Raw genomic sequence first — 20,062 nt, forward strand, 5'->3', positions numbered from 1 at the left:
GTTTTAAAAAGCCATCAAATTTTATTTTATTTCAATAAAATTGAAATTTCATTTTTATTTTAATAATCGCTCCAACCATTTCAGACATAAAAAATTATGTGAATAGTGACATAAAAGCCACCTTAAAAATGATTAACTTTTACATGTGACAAGGAATTCAGATGGCAACAAAAAAAAATAAAAATTATATTTATTACATAATTCAACTGTTTGAAACATGTGACATACAGATGATTGATTATATGTAATAGAGCACTTTCCAATGCTTTTGTCACGTCACTATTCCAGTGGTTTTTTCTATCTGAATTCATTGAGATGCCTTTTTTGAAATAAAAAGCAAAGTTTAAACAATATTAAATTTAGTGACCTTTTTGAAACTGGTTCATAGCGACTATTGATTCAATTTACTCGCTCAAATGCATGTCCAAATATGTTATGAAATCGTAAGAAATATAAAACAAAAATTTGTAATATGTAAGTAGTGGAGAGTACAAAAAGAAATTATATGTTTTGTGTTTTCTTAATGATGTTGAAATAGTTTGAACTTGTTAATGTTAACAAAATAGAGGAAGGCAATAAGTCATTGTTAATTAAGCAAAATACTTTCCTAGAGAACCCTCTATCAAACTGTTGGCCCAAAAAATAAAATAATTATTTTTATGTATATAAAAAGCTTGGGTTATGTTTTTAGGATATAGTTTATATTTTCTAGAAAATAATGCACGTGTAAGCTGACCTGCAACCCATGAGAGAGCCCGGCACCACGCGGGGCGTGTCCTCCATACGCAGCGCGTAAACAAGGCGTCCGGAGAAATCAAACGTCAGAAACTCAAATACGCAACGCGTCCTTCCCGTTACGCGGGACGTACTTGCCAATACATCATGCGTAAGACGCATCCGCAGAGTGTTCCAAGATCAGAAGCTCCAATACGCAGGGCGTATCCACCTATACGCAGGGCGTACTCTTTCCTACGCGGGACGTAACACCAGAGGCGCCACGCGCAGATACCATCAACGAAACGCACAAGCTTCAGGACCTCCAGTACGCAGGGCGTAACCAACGATATGCGGGGCGTATCGCCTCTTCCGGCAACAGTTGGAAGCAGTCAATGGAAGTTGAGGTAGTGGGGTGATGTGGCATGAAGGTAGTTGTGTTAGTTGGTTAATAATTACCAAAATACCACTGAATAATTACCAAAATGCCACTCCAAAATACTATAAATAGACCCCTCCCCTTCATAAAAAATCACACTCAAACACACAACAAAACCCCTCTCTAAAGGTCTCTTCCAATGCTCTCTTTCTAGTTTAGTTCTTAGCTCCTAAGTTCTTCAAGTTCTTCAAAGTTCTTTCTTTCGTTCTTCGTTTTTCTTAGTTTTAATCTCTCATTTAGCTTCCTTTCGCTTCAATTCAAGTTCTAAAGCCTCTTTTCAAGTCCTTTCCAATTCAATTTAGCATTCCAAAGCTTCTTTTCAAGTTTCTCAAATCAAATTAGTATTTTTAATCTGTTACTCTGCTCAATTTTCAATTAGAATTCCATTTTCCAAAGTAATTTTCCAGATTCGTCCAATCCTTTTCAAAGCCCGTTTTTGTCCATTTAACGTCATTTTTTGCTTTCGATCCTTTCGACAAAGTTGTTCCTAACGTCCTGAATTTCGATTTAGCCTTTTGATTCACTCAATTCCGTGTCCAGAAACTCCGTTTACAAGCTGATCTTTATACCCCAAATTCTTTGAGCTATTCTGCCCAGATTTTTCCAGATTCGACTAGTCATATTCAATCTTCAATTTCGTCTGCTTACCCTTCGTTTTAGCCTTCGATCCCTTATACAAAGTTGTTCCTGACGTCCCGAAGTTCAATTCACACTATTTATTTGCCTAATTCCGTGTTCTTAAGCACTCCAACCAAGCTCTCCAAAGTCAAGATTAAATCTACCCCATTTGCCTACCAACGTTTAGTCATTGCACAAGGCACATACCGTACGGGCCCGACCGGTTGCAGTTCTCCAAGGACCTCACGTCGACACCAAAATTCAACATCAATCCGAGATAGCTATTGTGGCTCCGAGTTTGTTATTGAATTCCAATTTGTTTTATTGCATTTCAATTCTTCGTATTGATTTGTTCGTTCTAATTCAATTGATTACCTATATGTTTAATATAGAGATTTCTCAATTGTAATCCATTTCCAATTTTATGTATTCAAACCTTCATTCATCAATAAAATACCAATTTTCACTAAATCTTGTGTCAATTTCGCACTTTAAATTCCTTTATTTTCCCCTCTTCAATTTACCCGCATTAGCTTAAATAAAACAATTTATCTAGCAAAGTTTTTATAACGGCGCTAGAGACCCACGAGGGACTTTTTCAATCCTTGCGTCCCTTGCCAATCGCTTCGATTTAGAATTCATGTTTTCGGCGCACAATTTCACAAACGTAACCGTTTTTCATAATTGAGGAATAATTCCTCTGGCACGCCCGCACCCTAACCACACGTGACAAGGTTGAAATTAGCATATTCGCAAAATATCGCTAACAATTTTTGGCACGCCCAGTGGGACCTTTTGTTTTTTTTAGGCTACCAAAAATTGCATATAGAACCTAAAACTTTATTTTTTACACAATTTATTATTTTTTGGACCTCGTATTGCACTTTTCTCGCCCCACTTTACCATACCAAAATTTATTAGCTAACGCTAACAATTTTTGGCACGCCCAGTGGGACGTTTGTTTTTTTAGCTACCAAAAATTGTGTCTATACTCGTTTTTTACGTTCTTAATTTTTCCACACTCATTATCCCACTTCCACTTTACCAAAATTTATTAGCTAACGTTAATAATTTTTGGCACGTCTAGTGGGACGGTTTTGTTTTTTTTTTTTGGCTTAGCCAAAAATTTGTAAGACTTGTTTTTTCATACCACGTATATATTCTTCACGCTCATTTTTTAACCCACTTGTTTTTCATGCCTTGTTTTTGTTCCGTTAATAAGTATTTATTTATTTCCTTGTTCTTTCTTTTTCAGCACTAGATTACTAACATAATTTCATAATTTTCACCCATAAGTACTCACGAAGAATGCCTCCTAGGAAGAACACGGGGAAAGATCCCATCCCATCGGACTCCGAGGAGAGTCAAAATCAGAACCGGGATCAGAGCAACGAACCCGGCATGCCTGAAGCTTGTGCGGCTGAGACCATGAACAATAGCGGAGGTGCAAACCAACAACCTCAAGGCCCACCCATATTCGACATGGCACCATTTTTAGCAAAACTAGAGAAGCAGATCGACCAATTTCTACATGGATTTTCGCAATCCATGAGAGAAAGTTATGAGGATGTGTGCAAGGCAATGCAAGCCAACAACGAGGCGGTGAACAATTCCAACAAGGGATCGGCTCTCGAGGAAAGGATCGTTGATTTAACCGGAGAGATCAGCAAAATCCCGAAAAAGTGCGCCGAGCTGTTCACACAAAGGTCGACATCTCAAGGACCGGTAGACGGTGGGAAGAAAGCACCGACATCAGGAACTGGGGAAAGGTATACCCCGCCACCAGCTTGAGAAGAGAATCTCAGGTTCAATGAGCGCGGTGACAGGATCAGCCCAGAACCTATTCAGGTCCTGCCGCCTCAACAACAATTTAGATCTCATACAGGACCTAGTAACCATGTCGAACATTACGAGGAAAGCTATGCTCGTAATGTGGGGGGCAATGTGAGACAAGCCAACTTTCACCCACAACGGACGACGCATACACGCATGGAGCCCACCAACAACTTGGGAGAGGCCCAACGCATAAGAAACATCGTCCAAGAGATCTATGGGCCAGCCGTGAGGGAAGTATACCGACCCGAGTTCCAGAAACCATATCCACAGCACTATGATCAGCTATACCCTTTACCCCACAATTTTAGAGTACCCGATTTCGCTTTATTTTCAGGAGAAGAAGGGCAATCCACTGTGGAGCACGTGGCACGCTTCACCTTTCAGTGCAGCGGTTTGAGCATGGACACGAACTTCAACATGTTACGCTTGCGGCTATTCCCAGGTTCACTAACGGGACCAGCTTTTTCTTGGTACACCACCTTACCATCCGGATCCATTCATGGATGGGAACAAATGGAAAGACTGTTCCACAACCAGTTTTATCGAACGGAGCCCGAGATCTGTGTTGCGGAGCTATCCCGAATGACGCAACGACATGGAGAACCGGTTGAAAATTTTATCAACCGATTCAAAAAGATACGACATCGTTGTCGAATCAACATCCCCGAGGTCGAGTTCGTGAAGATTGCCCAACATGGGTTGGAATTCGAAAACTGGAAGAAATTTCAGGGGATAGATTTCCGCAACTACTACGAGTTGGTGGCCAAGGTTTCAGAGTACGAGGAGTTGATGAGGGAAGATCATCGACGCAAGAAGAACTCTGTAGGAAGTTACCAAGGGGATGTACAAACGCATGAGGTAGCCATTGCCGACTTAACGAACACCGGATCTCGAACATGTCCCGTATTGGTAAAGAATCCCAAAGCACCATAGGTAGTTAAAAGGATCCCAACCACTCAATATACGTTTGACGTCTCGAAGACGGAAGAGATCTTCGACTACCTGCTAAAGGAGCAGTTCATCACATTGCCTCCTATACATGTGATCCCATCCAAAGAAGAAATACACGGATGAAACTACTGTAAATATCACGACAACTGGAGCCACAACACTCAAGCATGTTTTGGTTTTAGAAACGCCGTGCAGGATAGGATTAACCGCGGGATACTCCAATTCCCGAAAAAGAAGGAAAGCATGCTGATCGACGAGGACCCATTCCCAGTAGCCAATATGATCAATGCCACTTCACTAGCGTGGGGGGGGGGCAAAGGAAAGCAACAGGGTGACGTGAGAACTCGACAGATATGGGTACCAAAAGCGACGCCACCAAAGTTGGAGGAGAGCTCAAGGCAATCACAGAATACAAAGATAAGAGACGTGCAACAACAACGGCCACGTTTCGTGACACCCTCGAGCACGCCACCCCTCAATCAATGGCAATTGAATAGCCATAAGAAATTCCCAAGGCCTCTCTCCAGGAATGCAAAGAGAAGATTAAGGAAAAGAGAGGCAGAAAAGAGAAATAGTCAAAAGGAGTCATCCAGCGTCAACTCCAACGATGCGAAAAGAGGAGGAAAAAACCAAGAGAAGAACCTCCGAATCCGGGTTGGAGATTTCATCATACGGGTAGAGTGTGCAGCTACCTCTTTAATCTTACCTTCGGATTTTAGAAGCGAAGACATCAAGAAGGAATGCCCCAAATCTGAGCACAAGGAGCAAGAAGACACAGTCCCAAAGACATCGGGTGAAGAGGGTTTACTTTGACAAGCCCACTCCAAGGATGACCCGCCATATCAAACCTCTATACGTCAAGGTTCATGTAGATGGCAAACCGATCTCCAGAGTGCTCATCGACAATGGATCAGCCGTTAACATCATGCCTATGAAGATGGTCCTAGCTTAGGAAAATCGAAGGAAGATATAATCTCGTCAGAGGTGTCAGTTTCAGCCTTCACGGGAGAAATTGCAAAGACATATGGTGTCCTGCCTTTGGAGCTCACCGTTGGCTCTCACAACGCCATGGTTGCTTTCTTCGTGGTTAATTCAACTGCGAGCTATCAGGCGCTTTTAGGGAGGGATTGGATTCATTCCAACTCATGCATCCCCTCGTCATTACACCAATTCCTTCTATTTTGGAAAGGAGACGAGGTGGAAGTTGTTCGGGCAAACGAGAAGCCATTCGAAGCTTACTCCGATGTTGTCGAAGCCAGACTCTACGAGGAATCTGTTGGCCCAATCCGAGTTGGGTCCAATAGAGCAATCATGCGGCGAAGAGATTAAGAATATCCTAAGGCCAACGGCAATCGTGCCCCATCGAAGGCCATTCCGTGATGAGCCGATAATCGAAGAAATTCCATGATTAAGACAACATCTGGAAAAGAAGCGGTAGCTTCAGCCGCTATATCAAAACTGAATGCGCAACAACTAGCGGAGAAACTGTATCGAGAAAACGACATGAGGGTCTCAGAAATCGAAACACCCAAAGGAATAACAGAACTAGATCCTCAAGGAGAAGAAATCCAATTACAAGATCTAAAAAGTGCGAACCCGAAGTTAGAAGATGAAGGTTCCATGGCAGTCGACCCTCTAGACGAAGTGAACCTAGGGACAGAAGAGGAACCTCGGGTTACATTCGTCAGTAAGCCTACTACGACCAACGTTAAAGGAAGCCATCATCGTTTTGCTTCAGGAGTTCAAAGACTGTTTCGCTTGGAATTATGATGAAATGCCCGGGTTGAACAAGGACGTAGTGGAACATAGATTGCCAATCAAACCGGAGTTCAAACCCTTCAAACAACCAACAAGAAGGATGAGCAAAGAGGTTGAAGGCAAGGTGAAGGAAGAAATAGAAAAGCTGTTCAAGGCTAAATTCATCAGACCAGCAAAGTACGCGGTATGGCTATCTAACGTCGTGCCTGTAGTAAAAAAGAACGGTAAATTACGCGTATGCGTAGATTTCCGCGATCTAAATCTATCTACGCCAAAAGACATCTATGTGATGCCTATTGCCGATATGCTAGTAGATGCCGTGTCTAAAAATGAATTAATATCTCTTTGCGATTGCTATGCGGGATATAACCAAATCCCCATTGCCGAAGAAGACATTGCAAAAACGACATTTCGATGACTGGGGTCAATTGGTACGTTCGAATGGGTCGTCATGCCATTCGGTTTAAAGAATGCCGGCGCCACATACCAAAGAGCAATGAATGCCATTTTTCACAATTTACTCGGCACCTCTATAGAAGTATACGTGGACGACATCGTTATCAAGTCCAAGCGAGAAATGGAACACGTCGGCCATTTGAGGAAAAGCTTTGAACGAATGCGTAAGTATAACCTAAAGCTCAACCCTCTGAAGTGCGCCTTCGGGGTCAAAGCAGGGAACTTTCTCGGATTCTTGGTCCATCAAAGAGGAATCGAGATCGACGACAACAAGGCGAAAGCAATCAAAGAAGCACAACCTTCGAAGAATAAAAAAGAGTTACAACGATTCTTGGGCCAAGTAAACTATTTGAGACGGTTCATATCCAACTTGGCTGGGAAGTCCAGAGCATTCTCAAATCTATTGAGACTCAAAGACGAAGAAATCTTCAAGTGGGACGACAAGCATCAAACGGCGTTTGAGGAGATCAAAACTTACTTGAGTAACCCACCTGTTTTGATGCCACCAAGAGAGGGCACTCCACTCAAACTTTACATATCAGCAACCGAGGAGTCAATTGGGTGTCTACTCGCCCAAGATAATGTAAACCGTCATGAACAAGCCATCTATTATCTAAGTCGAACATTGCTATCGGTAGAAACGAGGTACAGCCCAGTTGAGAAGACGTGCTTAGCCCTCTACTTCGCTTGCACAAAGTTGAGGCATTACTTGCTTAAAGCGAGAGTTTATGTGATTGCTAGAACCGACTTGATCAAATACATGCTCAACCAGCCTATCCTCTCAGGAAGAATAGGAAAATGGTCACTAGCACTGGCCGAGTTCACGTTGGTGTATCTCCCGCAATCCCCGATAAAAGGGAAAGCAATTGCAGATTTTGTGGCCGACCACCCAACCAACTTTCAATATCCCGAAGAAGCAGAGCTGCCAATTTATCTGACGCACAAAGAGCCGTGGCAGTTGAAGTTCGATGGTTCAAGCACAGACAATTCCAACGGGGCAGGAGTGATCATCACAGCCCCATCCGGGACTAAGACAATATTAGCGGTAAACTTGGATTTTGAATGCACGAACAACCAGGCTGAATATGAAGCTCTAATCATCGGCTTAGAAATCTTGATAGACCTAGGAGCGAAAGAGGTCAAGATTTTCGGTGATTCACAATTGGTTATCCGGCACCTAACATGAGAATATAAATGCTCAAGTTTATCTTTGCTACCTTATTTCGCGTTTGCAATTCAACTTTTGGAAATGTTTGATGAGGTCAGTTTGGAGCATATTCCAAGAAATGACAACTGGGAAGCTAACGAGTTAGCCCAAATCGCTTCTGGAATAAAGATCTCTAAAGAAGCAGCATACAAAGTCGTTATCATCAGAAGACAGGGCCATCCTTCCGTGGCGGATAGAGGCGTCCAGTTCGCATCATTCGACATCGATATTAACTTAGCTCAAGATTGGTGGAAACCATTCATCGATTACCTCAATGATCCTTCCAAAAAAGTAAAATATTCATTGAGCATTCAATCTCGAAATTACATGTTGATGGCAGGTGATTTGTACCGTAAGAGCTACGACGGAATGCTACTCAAATGTCTCGGCTTCCCAAAAGCAATGGAAGTCATGAAGCAAGTCCATGAAGGCATGTGCGGAGCTCACCAATCCGGAAGGAGAATGCGGTGGCTTATCAATCGCCATGGATACTTCTGGCCAACAATCCTACGCGATTGCATCACATATGCGAAGGGTTGCAAGAAGTGTCAACTGTATGGCCAAATCCAACGGGTCCCCTCAGAGGAATTACACTCAGTGGTGAAGCCGTGGCCTTTTAGAGGATGGGCTATTGATCTAATATGGAAAATATTCCCACCTTCATCAAAAGGTCATTGTTTCATCATAGTCGCCACAGATTACTTTTCCAAATGGGTGGAAGCAGCACCAATGAAGCAAGTCGGCCAAACGCAAGTAATCCAATTCATCAAAGAGAATTTGATTCATAGATTCGGAATCCCAAAATCCATCACCACGGGTCAAGGGACCATGTTCACAGGCGAAGATATGAGCGAGTTCGTAGAAGAGTACGGAATTAAATTGATACATTCCACTCCGTTTTACGCACAAGCAAATGGTCAAGCTGAGGCGTCCAACAAGATCCTGATCCAAATCTTGGAGAAGATGCTAGAAGACAATCCTAGGGAGTGGCATAAAGTTCTCTCAGAAACGCTCTGGGCTATGCGAACGTCTAAGACACGAGCGACCGGAGTGAGTCCATTTTTCCTAACGTTTGGTCATGATGTAGTAATACCATTGGAAGTCATTGTGCCTTCATTACGAGTAATACGTCAGAATGACTTGGAGCCGGACAATTATGTACAAGCCATGACCATGGAACTAGAAGATCTGGACTACGAAAGGCAGAAAGCGCTCGATTGCATGATGATCCAAAAGAAGAAAGTGGAAGACGTGTACAACAAGAAAGTAAAAAAGAAAAGCTTCAAAGAAGGCGAGCTAGTGTGGAAGCTAATTCTTCCAATCGGGATGAAAGACCGTGAGCTTGGGAAGTGGTCGCCCAACTGGGAAGGACCATTTCAAATCCACAAGGTGCTTCCCGGGAACGCGTATTAGTTGAAGAGCTTGGGCGGAGAACCACACAGGAGATACATTAACGGCAAATACTTGAAGAAATATTTCCAGAGTATGTGGGACGTAATTAACACATGAACCGATGGGAGCTTCACGCACAACACGTGATATGTAATGTGCGAAGTGCCAGCCAACAAGGCGTAGAGGAAGCACATCCCGAAGGACAGCTCAAAAAGCCAAATACGCGGGGCGTCTTTATTTCACGCAGGGCGTGACTCAGGCACACACGAAAGTCACACCCCAAAGGCTCATTTACGCGCCGCGTAATGCCAAAGACGCCACGCGTAAATTTCTTATTTAGATGCTCCAAGTTCAGGAACACTAATACGCAGGGCGTGTTTGACAATACGCGGGGCGTACCCCAAAGACGCAGGGCGTGTACCGGACGTGCATAGAAGATGTACTCCAGGAGCGAGAATACGCGGGGCGTAAAATCAAAGACGCCACGCGTATTCATCATCAAGAAAGCGCTTCAGGGTCAGAAGCACAAATACGCGGGGCGTATCCAGGTACACGCAGGGCGTATGCGCTCTTTTTCTGGGCATTTACAATTTTTCAAAGCATTTGTATATTGTCTTCGCAAGTGCTATAAAGGTTCATCAATAAAAGAATAAGTGTGCCATGGCCACAAATAAATAATAAAAAATATAGATGACCTAGCAAATGTTCAAGCGGCAATCAACTCACAAAATAATGTCCATTGGTGCTACACAAATAAATAAGTAAAAGAATGAGCGTACAAACTCAAAACAAAGAGGGAAAGTACGGGCAACCCGTGAACATACCTCACGGAAACAAACAAAAATCAGGCTTCGGGTATTTTGCCCAAGATTCACAAAGTTTGGATGCAGCCTCTTTGTGTTGCTCGCTCTGTCGGTGCCATGCCAGCATCTCATCATAATGATTGGCCAATCGATCTTTCTCACGGGCCAGCTCTTCCTCCATCCGCGGGAAACAAGCTCTAAAACCGGAACTGGCTCTAACCATTTCCACTTTAGACGCTCGAGCTTCAGCCACCTCCTTCTCCAACACCAAAAGACGCTCCTCTACAGCTGCAATTTTGGCTAACCGTTGCCTATCCGCTTCTTCAGCGTCAACCAAAGCATTAAATTTCTTGCTATAGGACTCGAGCTCCGCCATGTTTGATCTAATCCGAGCTGCAAGACCCACTGCCACGTTTTTCTCAGTAACATAGGACTGATAGCAAAACAACACATGGTTCTTGGCGGATTTCAACGGCTCAGTCTTGAAAGGATGAGCACACGCACCCATCATTAGATCAAAATCAGTCATTGCCCTTGCAATACGGGTGGGAGTCCAGGAATCAAGAGGTGAAGCAACGAGCTTGCTAAGATTGGCACGAGCGTCACTCAACGAGTCATCACTAGGCAAGGATGAGTCAGCTGCAGCAGTAGACGGTCCTTTCAAAAATGAAAAATCCAAACCGGAAAAAGGATTATCAGCTTTAAGACCGACAGGGACCAACAAAGGATGCACAAGAGCTGATTCCTGCCATATTTCAGCAATTCAATCAATCAATCTAAACAATTTATCTCAAGCAGGACTCATAAGTAACAGATTAGCAAGATCATACAAACTTGAGACAATGGCGCAAGGACCAGTTGTTAGACGAGGTGCCGCGACCTAATCTCCCGGGCGGACCGGGGGGTGGACAACCTCATGGCGACGTAAGCGGTGATTGGCGCCGAAAGTAACCAATCGTGGAATCAAGCTGCTCGGCAGGACCGGAGCTCGGAGATACGGAAGAGTCGCCACCCACGAATGGGAATATGAACACCGATCCCTTGCGGGAGACCGGTGTGGGTTCGGGAAACTTAGGTACGAGCCGAGAAGGCTAGCTCCTTTCCGGAGAAAGGCTACTAGGCACCCCGACATCGCCCGGTTATGAACCACCGGCCTCCTACTCAGGATGTTAGGCGATAACGGACTAATCGTATACTTCTTTAAGTTTAAAATTCATTTGAAACCTTTTCTTTCTCATTTTGGGAAACCGTTTTGAGCATATATTATTTAAAAGCCACTTTAGTAAAGAATCACCCATTTACATTATACATACACAGAGAAGGGGGGAAGAAAGAAGTGATTTATTTCCAACTTGATTTACATGTCGTGTTATATGTTTATTCTACACTAACTTATTTCCTCAAAACGAGTTTATTTACATGGTTCGTACCTTAATCGTCGTAACCCCGTTGATTTACATGGCATCGACTCGAATCGCCGTTGGAACGACTCGAGTGTTTTGAAGATGTGGAATGAAGAATTTGTATCTAGAAACGTGGTTAGGCATACAAGTCAATTTATTTTGTACAAAACGTTTAAGAAAACGATTCAAAACTCTATTATTTACAATGAAAGCGATTTTAATTACGAGGTTCGCCTAATCCGTCGTTGGAACGGATTAAGGTTTTAAAACGTGATATTTTGGAAAAATTTTAAAACGACAAGAAAACGTTATTTGCACTTTAGGAACATCTAGAAAAGCTTTAATTTAAAACAACCAATTAAACTCTCTTTTTTGTGATTTATTTTCCCCTTTTTCACTCAACTAACCCTTACTTGAACATAATTACAACAATTAGCAAATTAAACCCAAAATTCATCAAATTGAACCGAACCGGATGTCAAAAATTAAGGAAGAGAATATATATACATATATAATTTTAGCCAAAAATAATGATATATTTATAGATAAAATAAGAATAAGTGAAAAGATACTATGTATTGAATGTATAGAAAATAATAATGAAAATACTAAGTGTAATAAATTTTCATTCTAAATATGTGAAAATAATAGGTAGAGCTTTTAAATAAGAAAATAACTTTTATTCCCAAAATAATTTCATTTAATAATAACTAATATAACCCGAATAGCCCAAAACTATATATATAGAATTTTACAAAGCCAACTTAATATAAATGGTATTTAAATAGGAAAATAATTATTATGCTATATATATACTTTTATTAAATCTAAATAATGAAAAATAATATATACACTTTCTACATAATCATATATACCAAAGATCCAAAAATGACTAGAAAATATATATTACATAAATATGTAAGTATGGATGAAGGACCAAAAACTTAAAAGTTGAGAAAAAGGGATCAAAATGGCATTTTTTACGTTTCAGCCGCTTTACCGACGGAAAATCCGTCGGTAAACAGCCTTTAGTGACAGAAATCGGTAAATTACAACAGCACTACAAAACTTTCCAGATTAGTTCAAAAGCTTTAAATTAAGTCTAATTCAATCATTTTGGATCTCCGAACTACCCGAAACGGATCATAGTCTTTAACGGAGTTTCCTAAAACGACGTTTTCTAGTTTAAAACGTTATTCGGAAATATCTTTGCTAAAACTAATATTTACAACGCTTCTAATACCCGAACTATCCTTAAGCGGATCACAGTTCGTATTGGGATATTGAAACGAGGTTTTTATTTTGGATCCAAACCCAAATATTAGTAGAATCAAAACAGAAAATTAATTTCACGAATCTAAACAATAAAAGAGTAAATGAAGAGATCTAAATAACAAAAAAAATGCAATAAAAGAATTAAACGGGTCTAGTTCCTCGGATTATTACCTCTTCAATCGGTAATAGAAATCCCAAATCAAGTCGATTGATTGTGTTGTTGAGTCGCTTTTTGGTGTTTTTCCTTTGGTTCGGGTCTCGCCAAATTTTTTCAGGGGTTCGGGTCTAATTTTTTTCTCCCCTTCATGCTTTGGACTCCATCCTATTTATAGGCAAATGGAGTCCTAAGCTTAGTTTATTTTTGGCTCCAAGCCAACTTGGAGCCAAAGATTAGCCAAATTAGCCTAGGAAACTTCCTCCTCTTTTCCTTTTTATTTTTGTTTTACTTTATTTATTTTTATATTATTTCTTTTTAATAAAATAATAAAACAAAAAAAAATAAAAAAATAAATGAAATAAGAAAAAAAAAAATAAAATAAAAAATAATAATAAAAAAAAAAAAATGTAAAAGCACTTGGCTTTGGCCAAGTGCAGCGAAATTGCACTTGGCCAAAGCCAAGTGCCATGGGGCTGGGCCTAGGTGGCCCAGCCCCTGTCACGGGCCGTCTAACGGCCCGTGACGAACCTCGCGGTCCCCGACGGAACCGTGTTTGTATATAAAAATATTTTAAAAAAAACCTAAAATTAATCCAAATACAAAAAATGATTTTTATCAAAAATGATTTTTGTCAAAACCGATTTTATAAAATTAGCTTTTATAAAATCGATCTTATTACAAAACTATTTTTTTATTGTTGAAATTCTAAAACAAAACCCCTATCGACCCGAGATTTTATTAATAATGAAATACTCCGAATTTGGCGAAATGATTTAAGATTTCATTCGCGGAACCGATTCACCCGTCATCTCGATTCGATTTCCGAATTCGATCAAACCGGTCTCCACGGTTCCTTTGAACAACGTTTTTTTTATATTTATTATTTGTATTGACTCGTCATTTATTTTAATCGACTGATTTGGATTCCTTTTTATAATTTTTCTTCATCGGTCCTCCGACCCTGGTGTCTACAGTTGCCCCTACTTTCTATTTTTGGCAGTGACGTGTGTGCTTTTTCGAAAACCTCTTTTCGTGAATTCAACACATGCAATGCGAAATATATTAAAGTAAAAGACACCTATAGAGTGGGAGGAGAAATACCTGATCTCCATGTCGCAAGTTCCTATCTTGTCTTCAATCATCACTTTGGATGTCCCGTCCTCGCCTCTGAATCAGCTATCGACAGACGCTCATTCTAGGGACCATAGTCTCTAAATCGACTGCATATAAAATGGCTCAATAGCAACCCTGGTCCACGACCGTGGATAAAATGGCTCAAAAGCAACCCTGGTCTCTAAATCGACCGCAGGCAAAATGGCTCAAAAGCAATCCTGGTCTCTAAATCGACCGCAGGCAAAATGGCTCAATAGCAACCCTGGTCCACGACCGCGGGTAAAATGGCTCAAAAGCAACCCTGGTCTCTAAATCGACCACATGCAAAATGGCTCAAAAGCAACCCTGGTCTCTAAATCGACCGCAGGCAAAATGGCTCAAAAGCAACCCTGGTCCACGACCGCGGGTAAAATGGCTCAAAAGCGACCTTGGTCTCTAAATCGACCGCAGGCAAAATGGCTCAAAAGCGACCCTGGTCTCTAAATCGACCGCAGGCAAAATGGCTCAATAGCAACCCTGGTCTGCGACCGAGAGTAAGATGGCTCAAAAGCAACCCAGGTCCACGACCGCGGGTAAAATGGCTCAAAAGCAACCCTGGTCTCTAAATCGAACGCAGGCAAAATGGCTCAAAAGCAACCCTGGTCTCTAAATCGACCGCAGGCAAAATGGCTCAATAGCAACCCTAGTCCACGACCGCGGGTAAAATGGCTCAAAAGCAACCCTGGTCTCTAAATCGACCGTGGGTAAAAAGGCTCAATAGCAACCCTGGTCTCTAAATCGACCGTGGGTAAAAAGGCTCAATAGCAACCCTAGTCCCTAAATCGACCGCAGGTGTGTAGTGATGTATATATAGATGAGTGGATGTAGCCTAATCTATGGATGTGTGTAAACACCTAGGTGTGTGTATGCAGGTGACCGTGCATGTGTCTGACTGTGTGTATGCGTGACCTATGTGTTTTGTTTTACGTAGATGCGTGGATGTATGTGTGTATGCAAACTATGTATGCGCGTATGCGTGACCTATGTGGTTAGCTTTATGTGGATGTACGTGCGTGTGCAGACTACGTATGTATGGATGAGGTGGTCGGGCGAATACCCTTTTCATAGGCTAGAGGATTTCGGTAGCTTTAGATCGAGAAATGATGTTTCAGGGCGAGGATGAGGGCGAGTATAGGTTTGAAGCCAATGGTTATAAGGATGGGGATTTGGTTTTGATGAGCTTGCGTCAAGGGGCTCTCGCCTTTAACCAGAGATTGACGTATTCATTTTTCCCTAATTTTTGCTTGAGCCGCCCTTTTCGGGTTTTCAACTCAACGGGGTCTCTCCGATATTCTCTATCTCTCCTTTTGCATGAATCGCCCCTAGGGGTTTTCAATTCATCTTTTCTATATCTCACTGATTTTCTCTATCTCTCCTTTTGCTTAGATCGCCTCTTTTGAGGTTTTCAACCCAACTCTTTTTTGTTCAATTTTTTTTTTGATTGTGAATGATACCGGATAGCACAGAGGGTTTATATCCACGGGCCATTTCTATGCTAATCATTTGATGATGGGTTCATGCCCGATGCCTTCGTTAATGGGGAAGCTTCCGGAGTGAGATGGACGTTGATCTGATTGTAGGGCCGTGCCCCCGATTAAAGTTACCGTCTTGGTGTAGGTTAGAAGTTGATGTGGGCGTATGCCCCTGCCAACTCGAGGCGAGATTTCATGTACGCCAGACTAGGGATGTTGTCGTTGGGAGTAGCTGTGGAAGAGAGACGCTTTGGTCGAAATTTGACCTTTGAGAGGACAACATAGGAGCAGAGGAACCAGACTTCATGGAGCATGAGAGAGAGGAATAGTCTTTTTTTTTAGATTTTGGATCGGTTTATGGGTGTCAAGGCGACTTTAGTTGAGATGGGGTGTCTATTGATGCAGGTGTTTTCATCGCAAATGCAACCGTCTAGCTTAAATAAAGCGCTTAGCAAGCATGAATTGAATTGTTCATCGCTCAGTTCATTAACCACTGTCACCAAAGTATGCCCTTTCGGGTTTTCATATCTCAGTTATTTTGACTCTCTCCTTTTATCCCCGGAATTTTCAAATAAGCTCCCCGTGGGATTTTCACTTATTGGGGTGTCCCTTATTGTTGCATAGGTCGTCCTTTGCGGATTTTCAACCTATCGGGATTTCCTTTCTTTTTTTTTTTTATAAGAAGGATTCCTCGGTTCCCTCGAGATTGATTAAAGTTCTAAACTTTGTCGCCGCCTTTAGCTTCATTCGCCTACGCATTTGATCTTTCTTCGTTAAAATGAGATTTTCTCATACATTTGATCACCCATTTGCTAGGCAATGTCAACCGATCTTGTCCCCTTGACGCCTATCGGCTAGTTACGTCTACTTGATAATTGTCTCTTACTTCTGATTGGCTTGACTTTGCCCCTGAGCCTTTTCAGCATTGCCTTTTTTTTTACTTTGAGTCATCATAGATCTGAACCTTTTCGTCGATCCTGGAGCAGGGTCCTTCATCGTTGATAGGTTAGTTGCCTTCGTCTTATTCTGAATGGTGCAGTCATGCACTTGTTCTTTTGGACTTTATTGATTGTCACTCAATCTTCTTTCTGGCAAAAGCCGGTGAGAATCCTTCGTTTGATGGGTCTACGCCCGACTTATCATCGTAGAGTCAGGGAATCACTTCTCATGATTTATTTTGCTCTTTTTTTTTACTCTCTTAATTTTCTCTCTTCAGTGGTTAAGTACTGAGCAGTAAGTATATTCTAAAGCTTACGTCTGTACCATGATAGGAGCGGGAATATCTCAATTGAGTAGATATCAAATGTAAGTACGTATGTTTAGGATAAATTTGCGGAAACGAAATTCTATTGAATTCAAAAGGAGGTTAATAACATCTTGTGGAATAGAAGATAAAATAAAAGACAAGGATAAAGACTACAAGTGCACTCCTCTCTCTCATGCTACTTCAAGAAGCTTCAGATTCTCCCACTTCATAAGTGTCCTCAATCTCGAGAACTTCTTCTTTAGATTATCCGGATCCGTTGTAGACTTCGCCATTCAAGGAACAAGTCGAAGGCTTCATCTGTTGAGAAGAATCTGGATCACTTATCTTTCCAGCTTCGATTAGATCTTGGATTTCATGCTTCAACCTCATGCAAGCGCTTGTTTCGTGACCATATTTCTGGTGGAAGTGGCAGTAGCCCCTGCATTTGACTAATTCAGTGGTTTGACCTCCCGTGGCTGGTAGAGGGTGAAGTATGTCATGCATTCGTAGACCCTCCAACACTTCAAACAAGGGTTGAGTGAAAGTGGAGAATTCCCTTCCCTCTCTCCTATACTGAGTGGGCGATGGAGGGCGAACAACCCTGGTAATCTCATGTCCCCGATGGTGTGGATCTTGTTGTGTTCGTGAAATATGGTGTGAGACTACCCTTGGTGGAGTGAATGTTTGTGGATTAACTTGTGACGTGAGCTGGAACATAGGTTTCTCCATAGCAGCTTTCGGGATCTCCGCAACTAGTGACTCGCTCAGGACCTCCCTGACCAACCTTTTCAGCTCTATCTTGAATTCATCTGAAGCAAGGATATCAGGAAGAACTCGCTCGATTTCTGCTCTGAGATTGAAATCTCCTATTATCTCTTGGGAATTTTCAACCCCCTCATGCTTAGTATTCTCCGGATCATTAAGAGCACGTTTGAACTCATCAGAAAAGATGTATTTGGCTAAAGCCCCTTACACACGGCTCTCAAGATTGTGGTTTGAATTACTGGACTGGGCCATGAGTTGGGTTTCTAACAAGGAAAGACAAAAGATCGGTGAGTGGAGTTTTTTAGGCATTATGAATTTTGATGATGCAATGCACGTGCGATGCGAATGCTAAAGCTATCTACTTGTGCCTCCTATAAATGGACGTATGATTTATGCATGATTCGTGGTCTGCGCTTTATTTCTTACAACATAAACACGATTTGACTGGAGCTAAACCCCTTCTTTTTTCTTTTTCCTTTTTTACCAGATTCGTCAGTAGCACTTCAGTCGTCTGTGCTAACTTACCTGTTTGGAAGTGCGAATGCCTGAAACCATTTCAACTATTATGCACACATTCGTATGAACCCTACGAGTTTACCTCGTAATACTTTACGAGATGTACAATGTTGAATGACGCTTGACACGACTGACGCTTGTGAGATTGAGACGACCCTCATGATAAGTAAAATTCCCTAGGACGCTAGGTAAATGAGGGCGTACCCCGATGATATCCGTGACGTGTAGATACATTGGAGGGGTAGCGACATGAGTGGTGGGAATGACATACTTGGTACATCGATACGACTCACGATCTAAAAAGAACAACCTAAGCGACTATGCATGAGGTGTATGTAAGGTATTGTCACCGTCGGTTGTACCTCGAACATATAGGGCGTTCCCGGGCTGATGTGACACTCATGGTACGTCTGAGACTTAAATAGACCATGATGGAGACATGTGGGGTATGTGTCCATAGTTTACCTGGTAACAATACTGATAGCAGGGAACCGCCTTTCTGGGAAACACAAGCTTCCTGAAACAGGGCCGACGTAGAGGGCGTGTCCTAAACTAGAAGCAAGCGGGATGTGACCAACACCCATGGGGCGTGGGTCAATGGTTAGTTTAAACCCAAGATACAAATACGTAGACATACCAACAGAACCTTGGCGTGCCATGCAGAAAGCGGTAACACACGGGGTGTGCCCCAAACAGGTTAAGGCATAAGGAAGACGCGAGTGACATACGTGATGTGCGCCAATTGTCAGCTTCTCTTGGAAAGCAACTATTACAATGATGGGTATTATCTAACGGGATAACGAACGTGGCATACCAGATACTCGAGGTCCGAATTGGATGCATATGTCAACATACGAGGTATGTGCCAATTATTAACTCCTACTTGGATCACTAGTATCACGACAGAGTGTTTTGAAACATGGTGCATTTAGGAAGTACGGTGACGTATATGGTATGCCTTAGAGGTAGCCAAAAGGCATGATGGGAGTCACACTTGATGTGCCCCCACGATTGACTTATACACAACTCACGAACGATGTGATGGCTTGATTTTAGGATTTTGACCGTCGCGGGGGAAATCCAACATGCTAGGTACGATACACGAACATGGTACGCATACGACACACGTATTATCTGACCAACTTTGGGTATAGATGAAGCACACATCCTAACAACATTGGAGGTGTCAGCTAGATACAATACCAACACGCAAGGTGTGGTCCAAGGATTAACTCAAGATAGAGACACACATACCTCGATGAATTCACGAACATCGGTGCATCTGGTAGAATGAGAGGTGTCCTAATCCTATCGAGGTACCAAAGAGATGGAAATGATGACTTACCTGGGATGTGTCTAAGGTCAATTTGTTTCATAGCACAAACCCGATGACAATATGTTTTATGAGAATCCCTAAAGGTCTTACATGGATATTTATGACGTATTCGGTCCATCACTGATATTTGAGATACCAGCAATGACACACAGGGTAGACGTCGATAGTTCGACTGGAACCTATCACTAATGAACAATTTCAGGAGCACCGAAGGTGCAAACCAAGACCTTAGAGTTAAGTGCCAAACGTTGGACTTAGACGCGGTACGAACAACTCGATACTACTGATACGAGTGAGACCCAAATAGCGACACATAGGGCATATGTCTCAGACTCGTGAATAAGGCAATTCGGAGTTTGGGGGCGCATGGACAACGGTACCAATGATGTAGGGGGAGCGTGTCGAGGATTTGACAATATAAACAAACCGCTGTTTGAGGCGTACTCAAAACATGAGTGACGATTTATAGGGCGTACGTCAAGAGTTTGATAGGAGCCTCATGACATGAATGACTCAGTGTGTCAAGGTATGAGCAGGATCCTCGAGACGGCCCATAGGGCACATGC

The 20,062-nt window shown here is 42.2% G+C and overlaps 1 protein-coding gene across 1 annotated transcript; it reads right to left on the reverse strand.

Moving 5' to 3' along the window:
• Positions 1 to 10,088: 10,088 nt before the first annotated feature.
• Positions 10,089 to 13,129, reverse strand: LOC136224487 (uncharacterized). Its single transcript, XM_066012834.1, has 2 exons — positions 13,024 to 13,129; positions 10,089 to 10,919 (listed from the first exon to the last, which is right to left on the reverse strand). Exon 2 carries the CDS (start codon positions 10,701 to 10,703, stop codon positions 10,197 to 10,199), a length of 507 nt encoding a protein of 168 aa, XP_065868906.1. The 5' UTR covers positions 10,704 to 10,919; positions 13,024 to 13,129; the 3' UTR covers positions 10,089 to 10,196.
• Positions 13,130 to 20,062: the final 6,933 nt, after the last annotated feature.

This window comes from Euphorbia lathyris, chromosome 3 (genome assembly GCF_963576675.1).
Source record: "Euphorbia lathyris chromosome 3, ddEupLath1.1, whole genome shotgun sequence".
In the NCBI taxonomy this organism is placed as follows: Eukaryota; Viridiplantae; Streptophyta; class Magnoliopsida; order Malpighiales; family Euphorbiaceae; genus Euphorbia; species Euphorbia lathyris.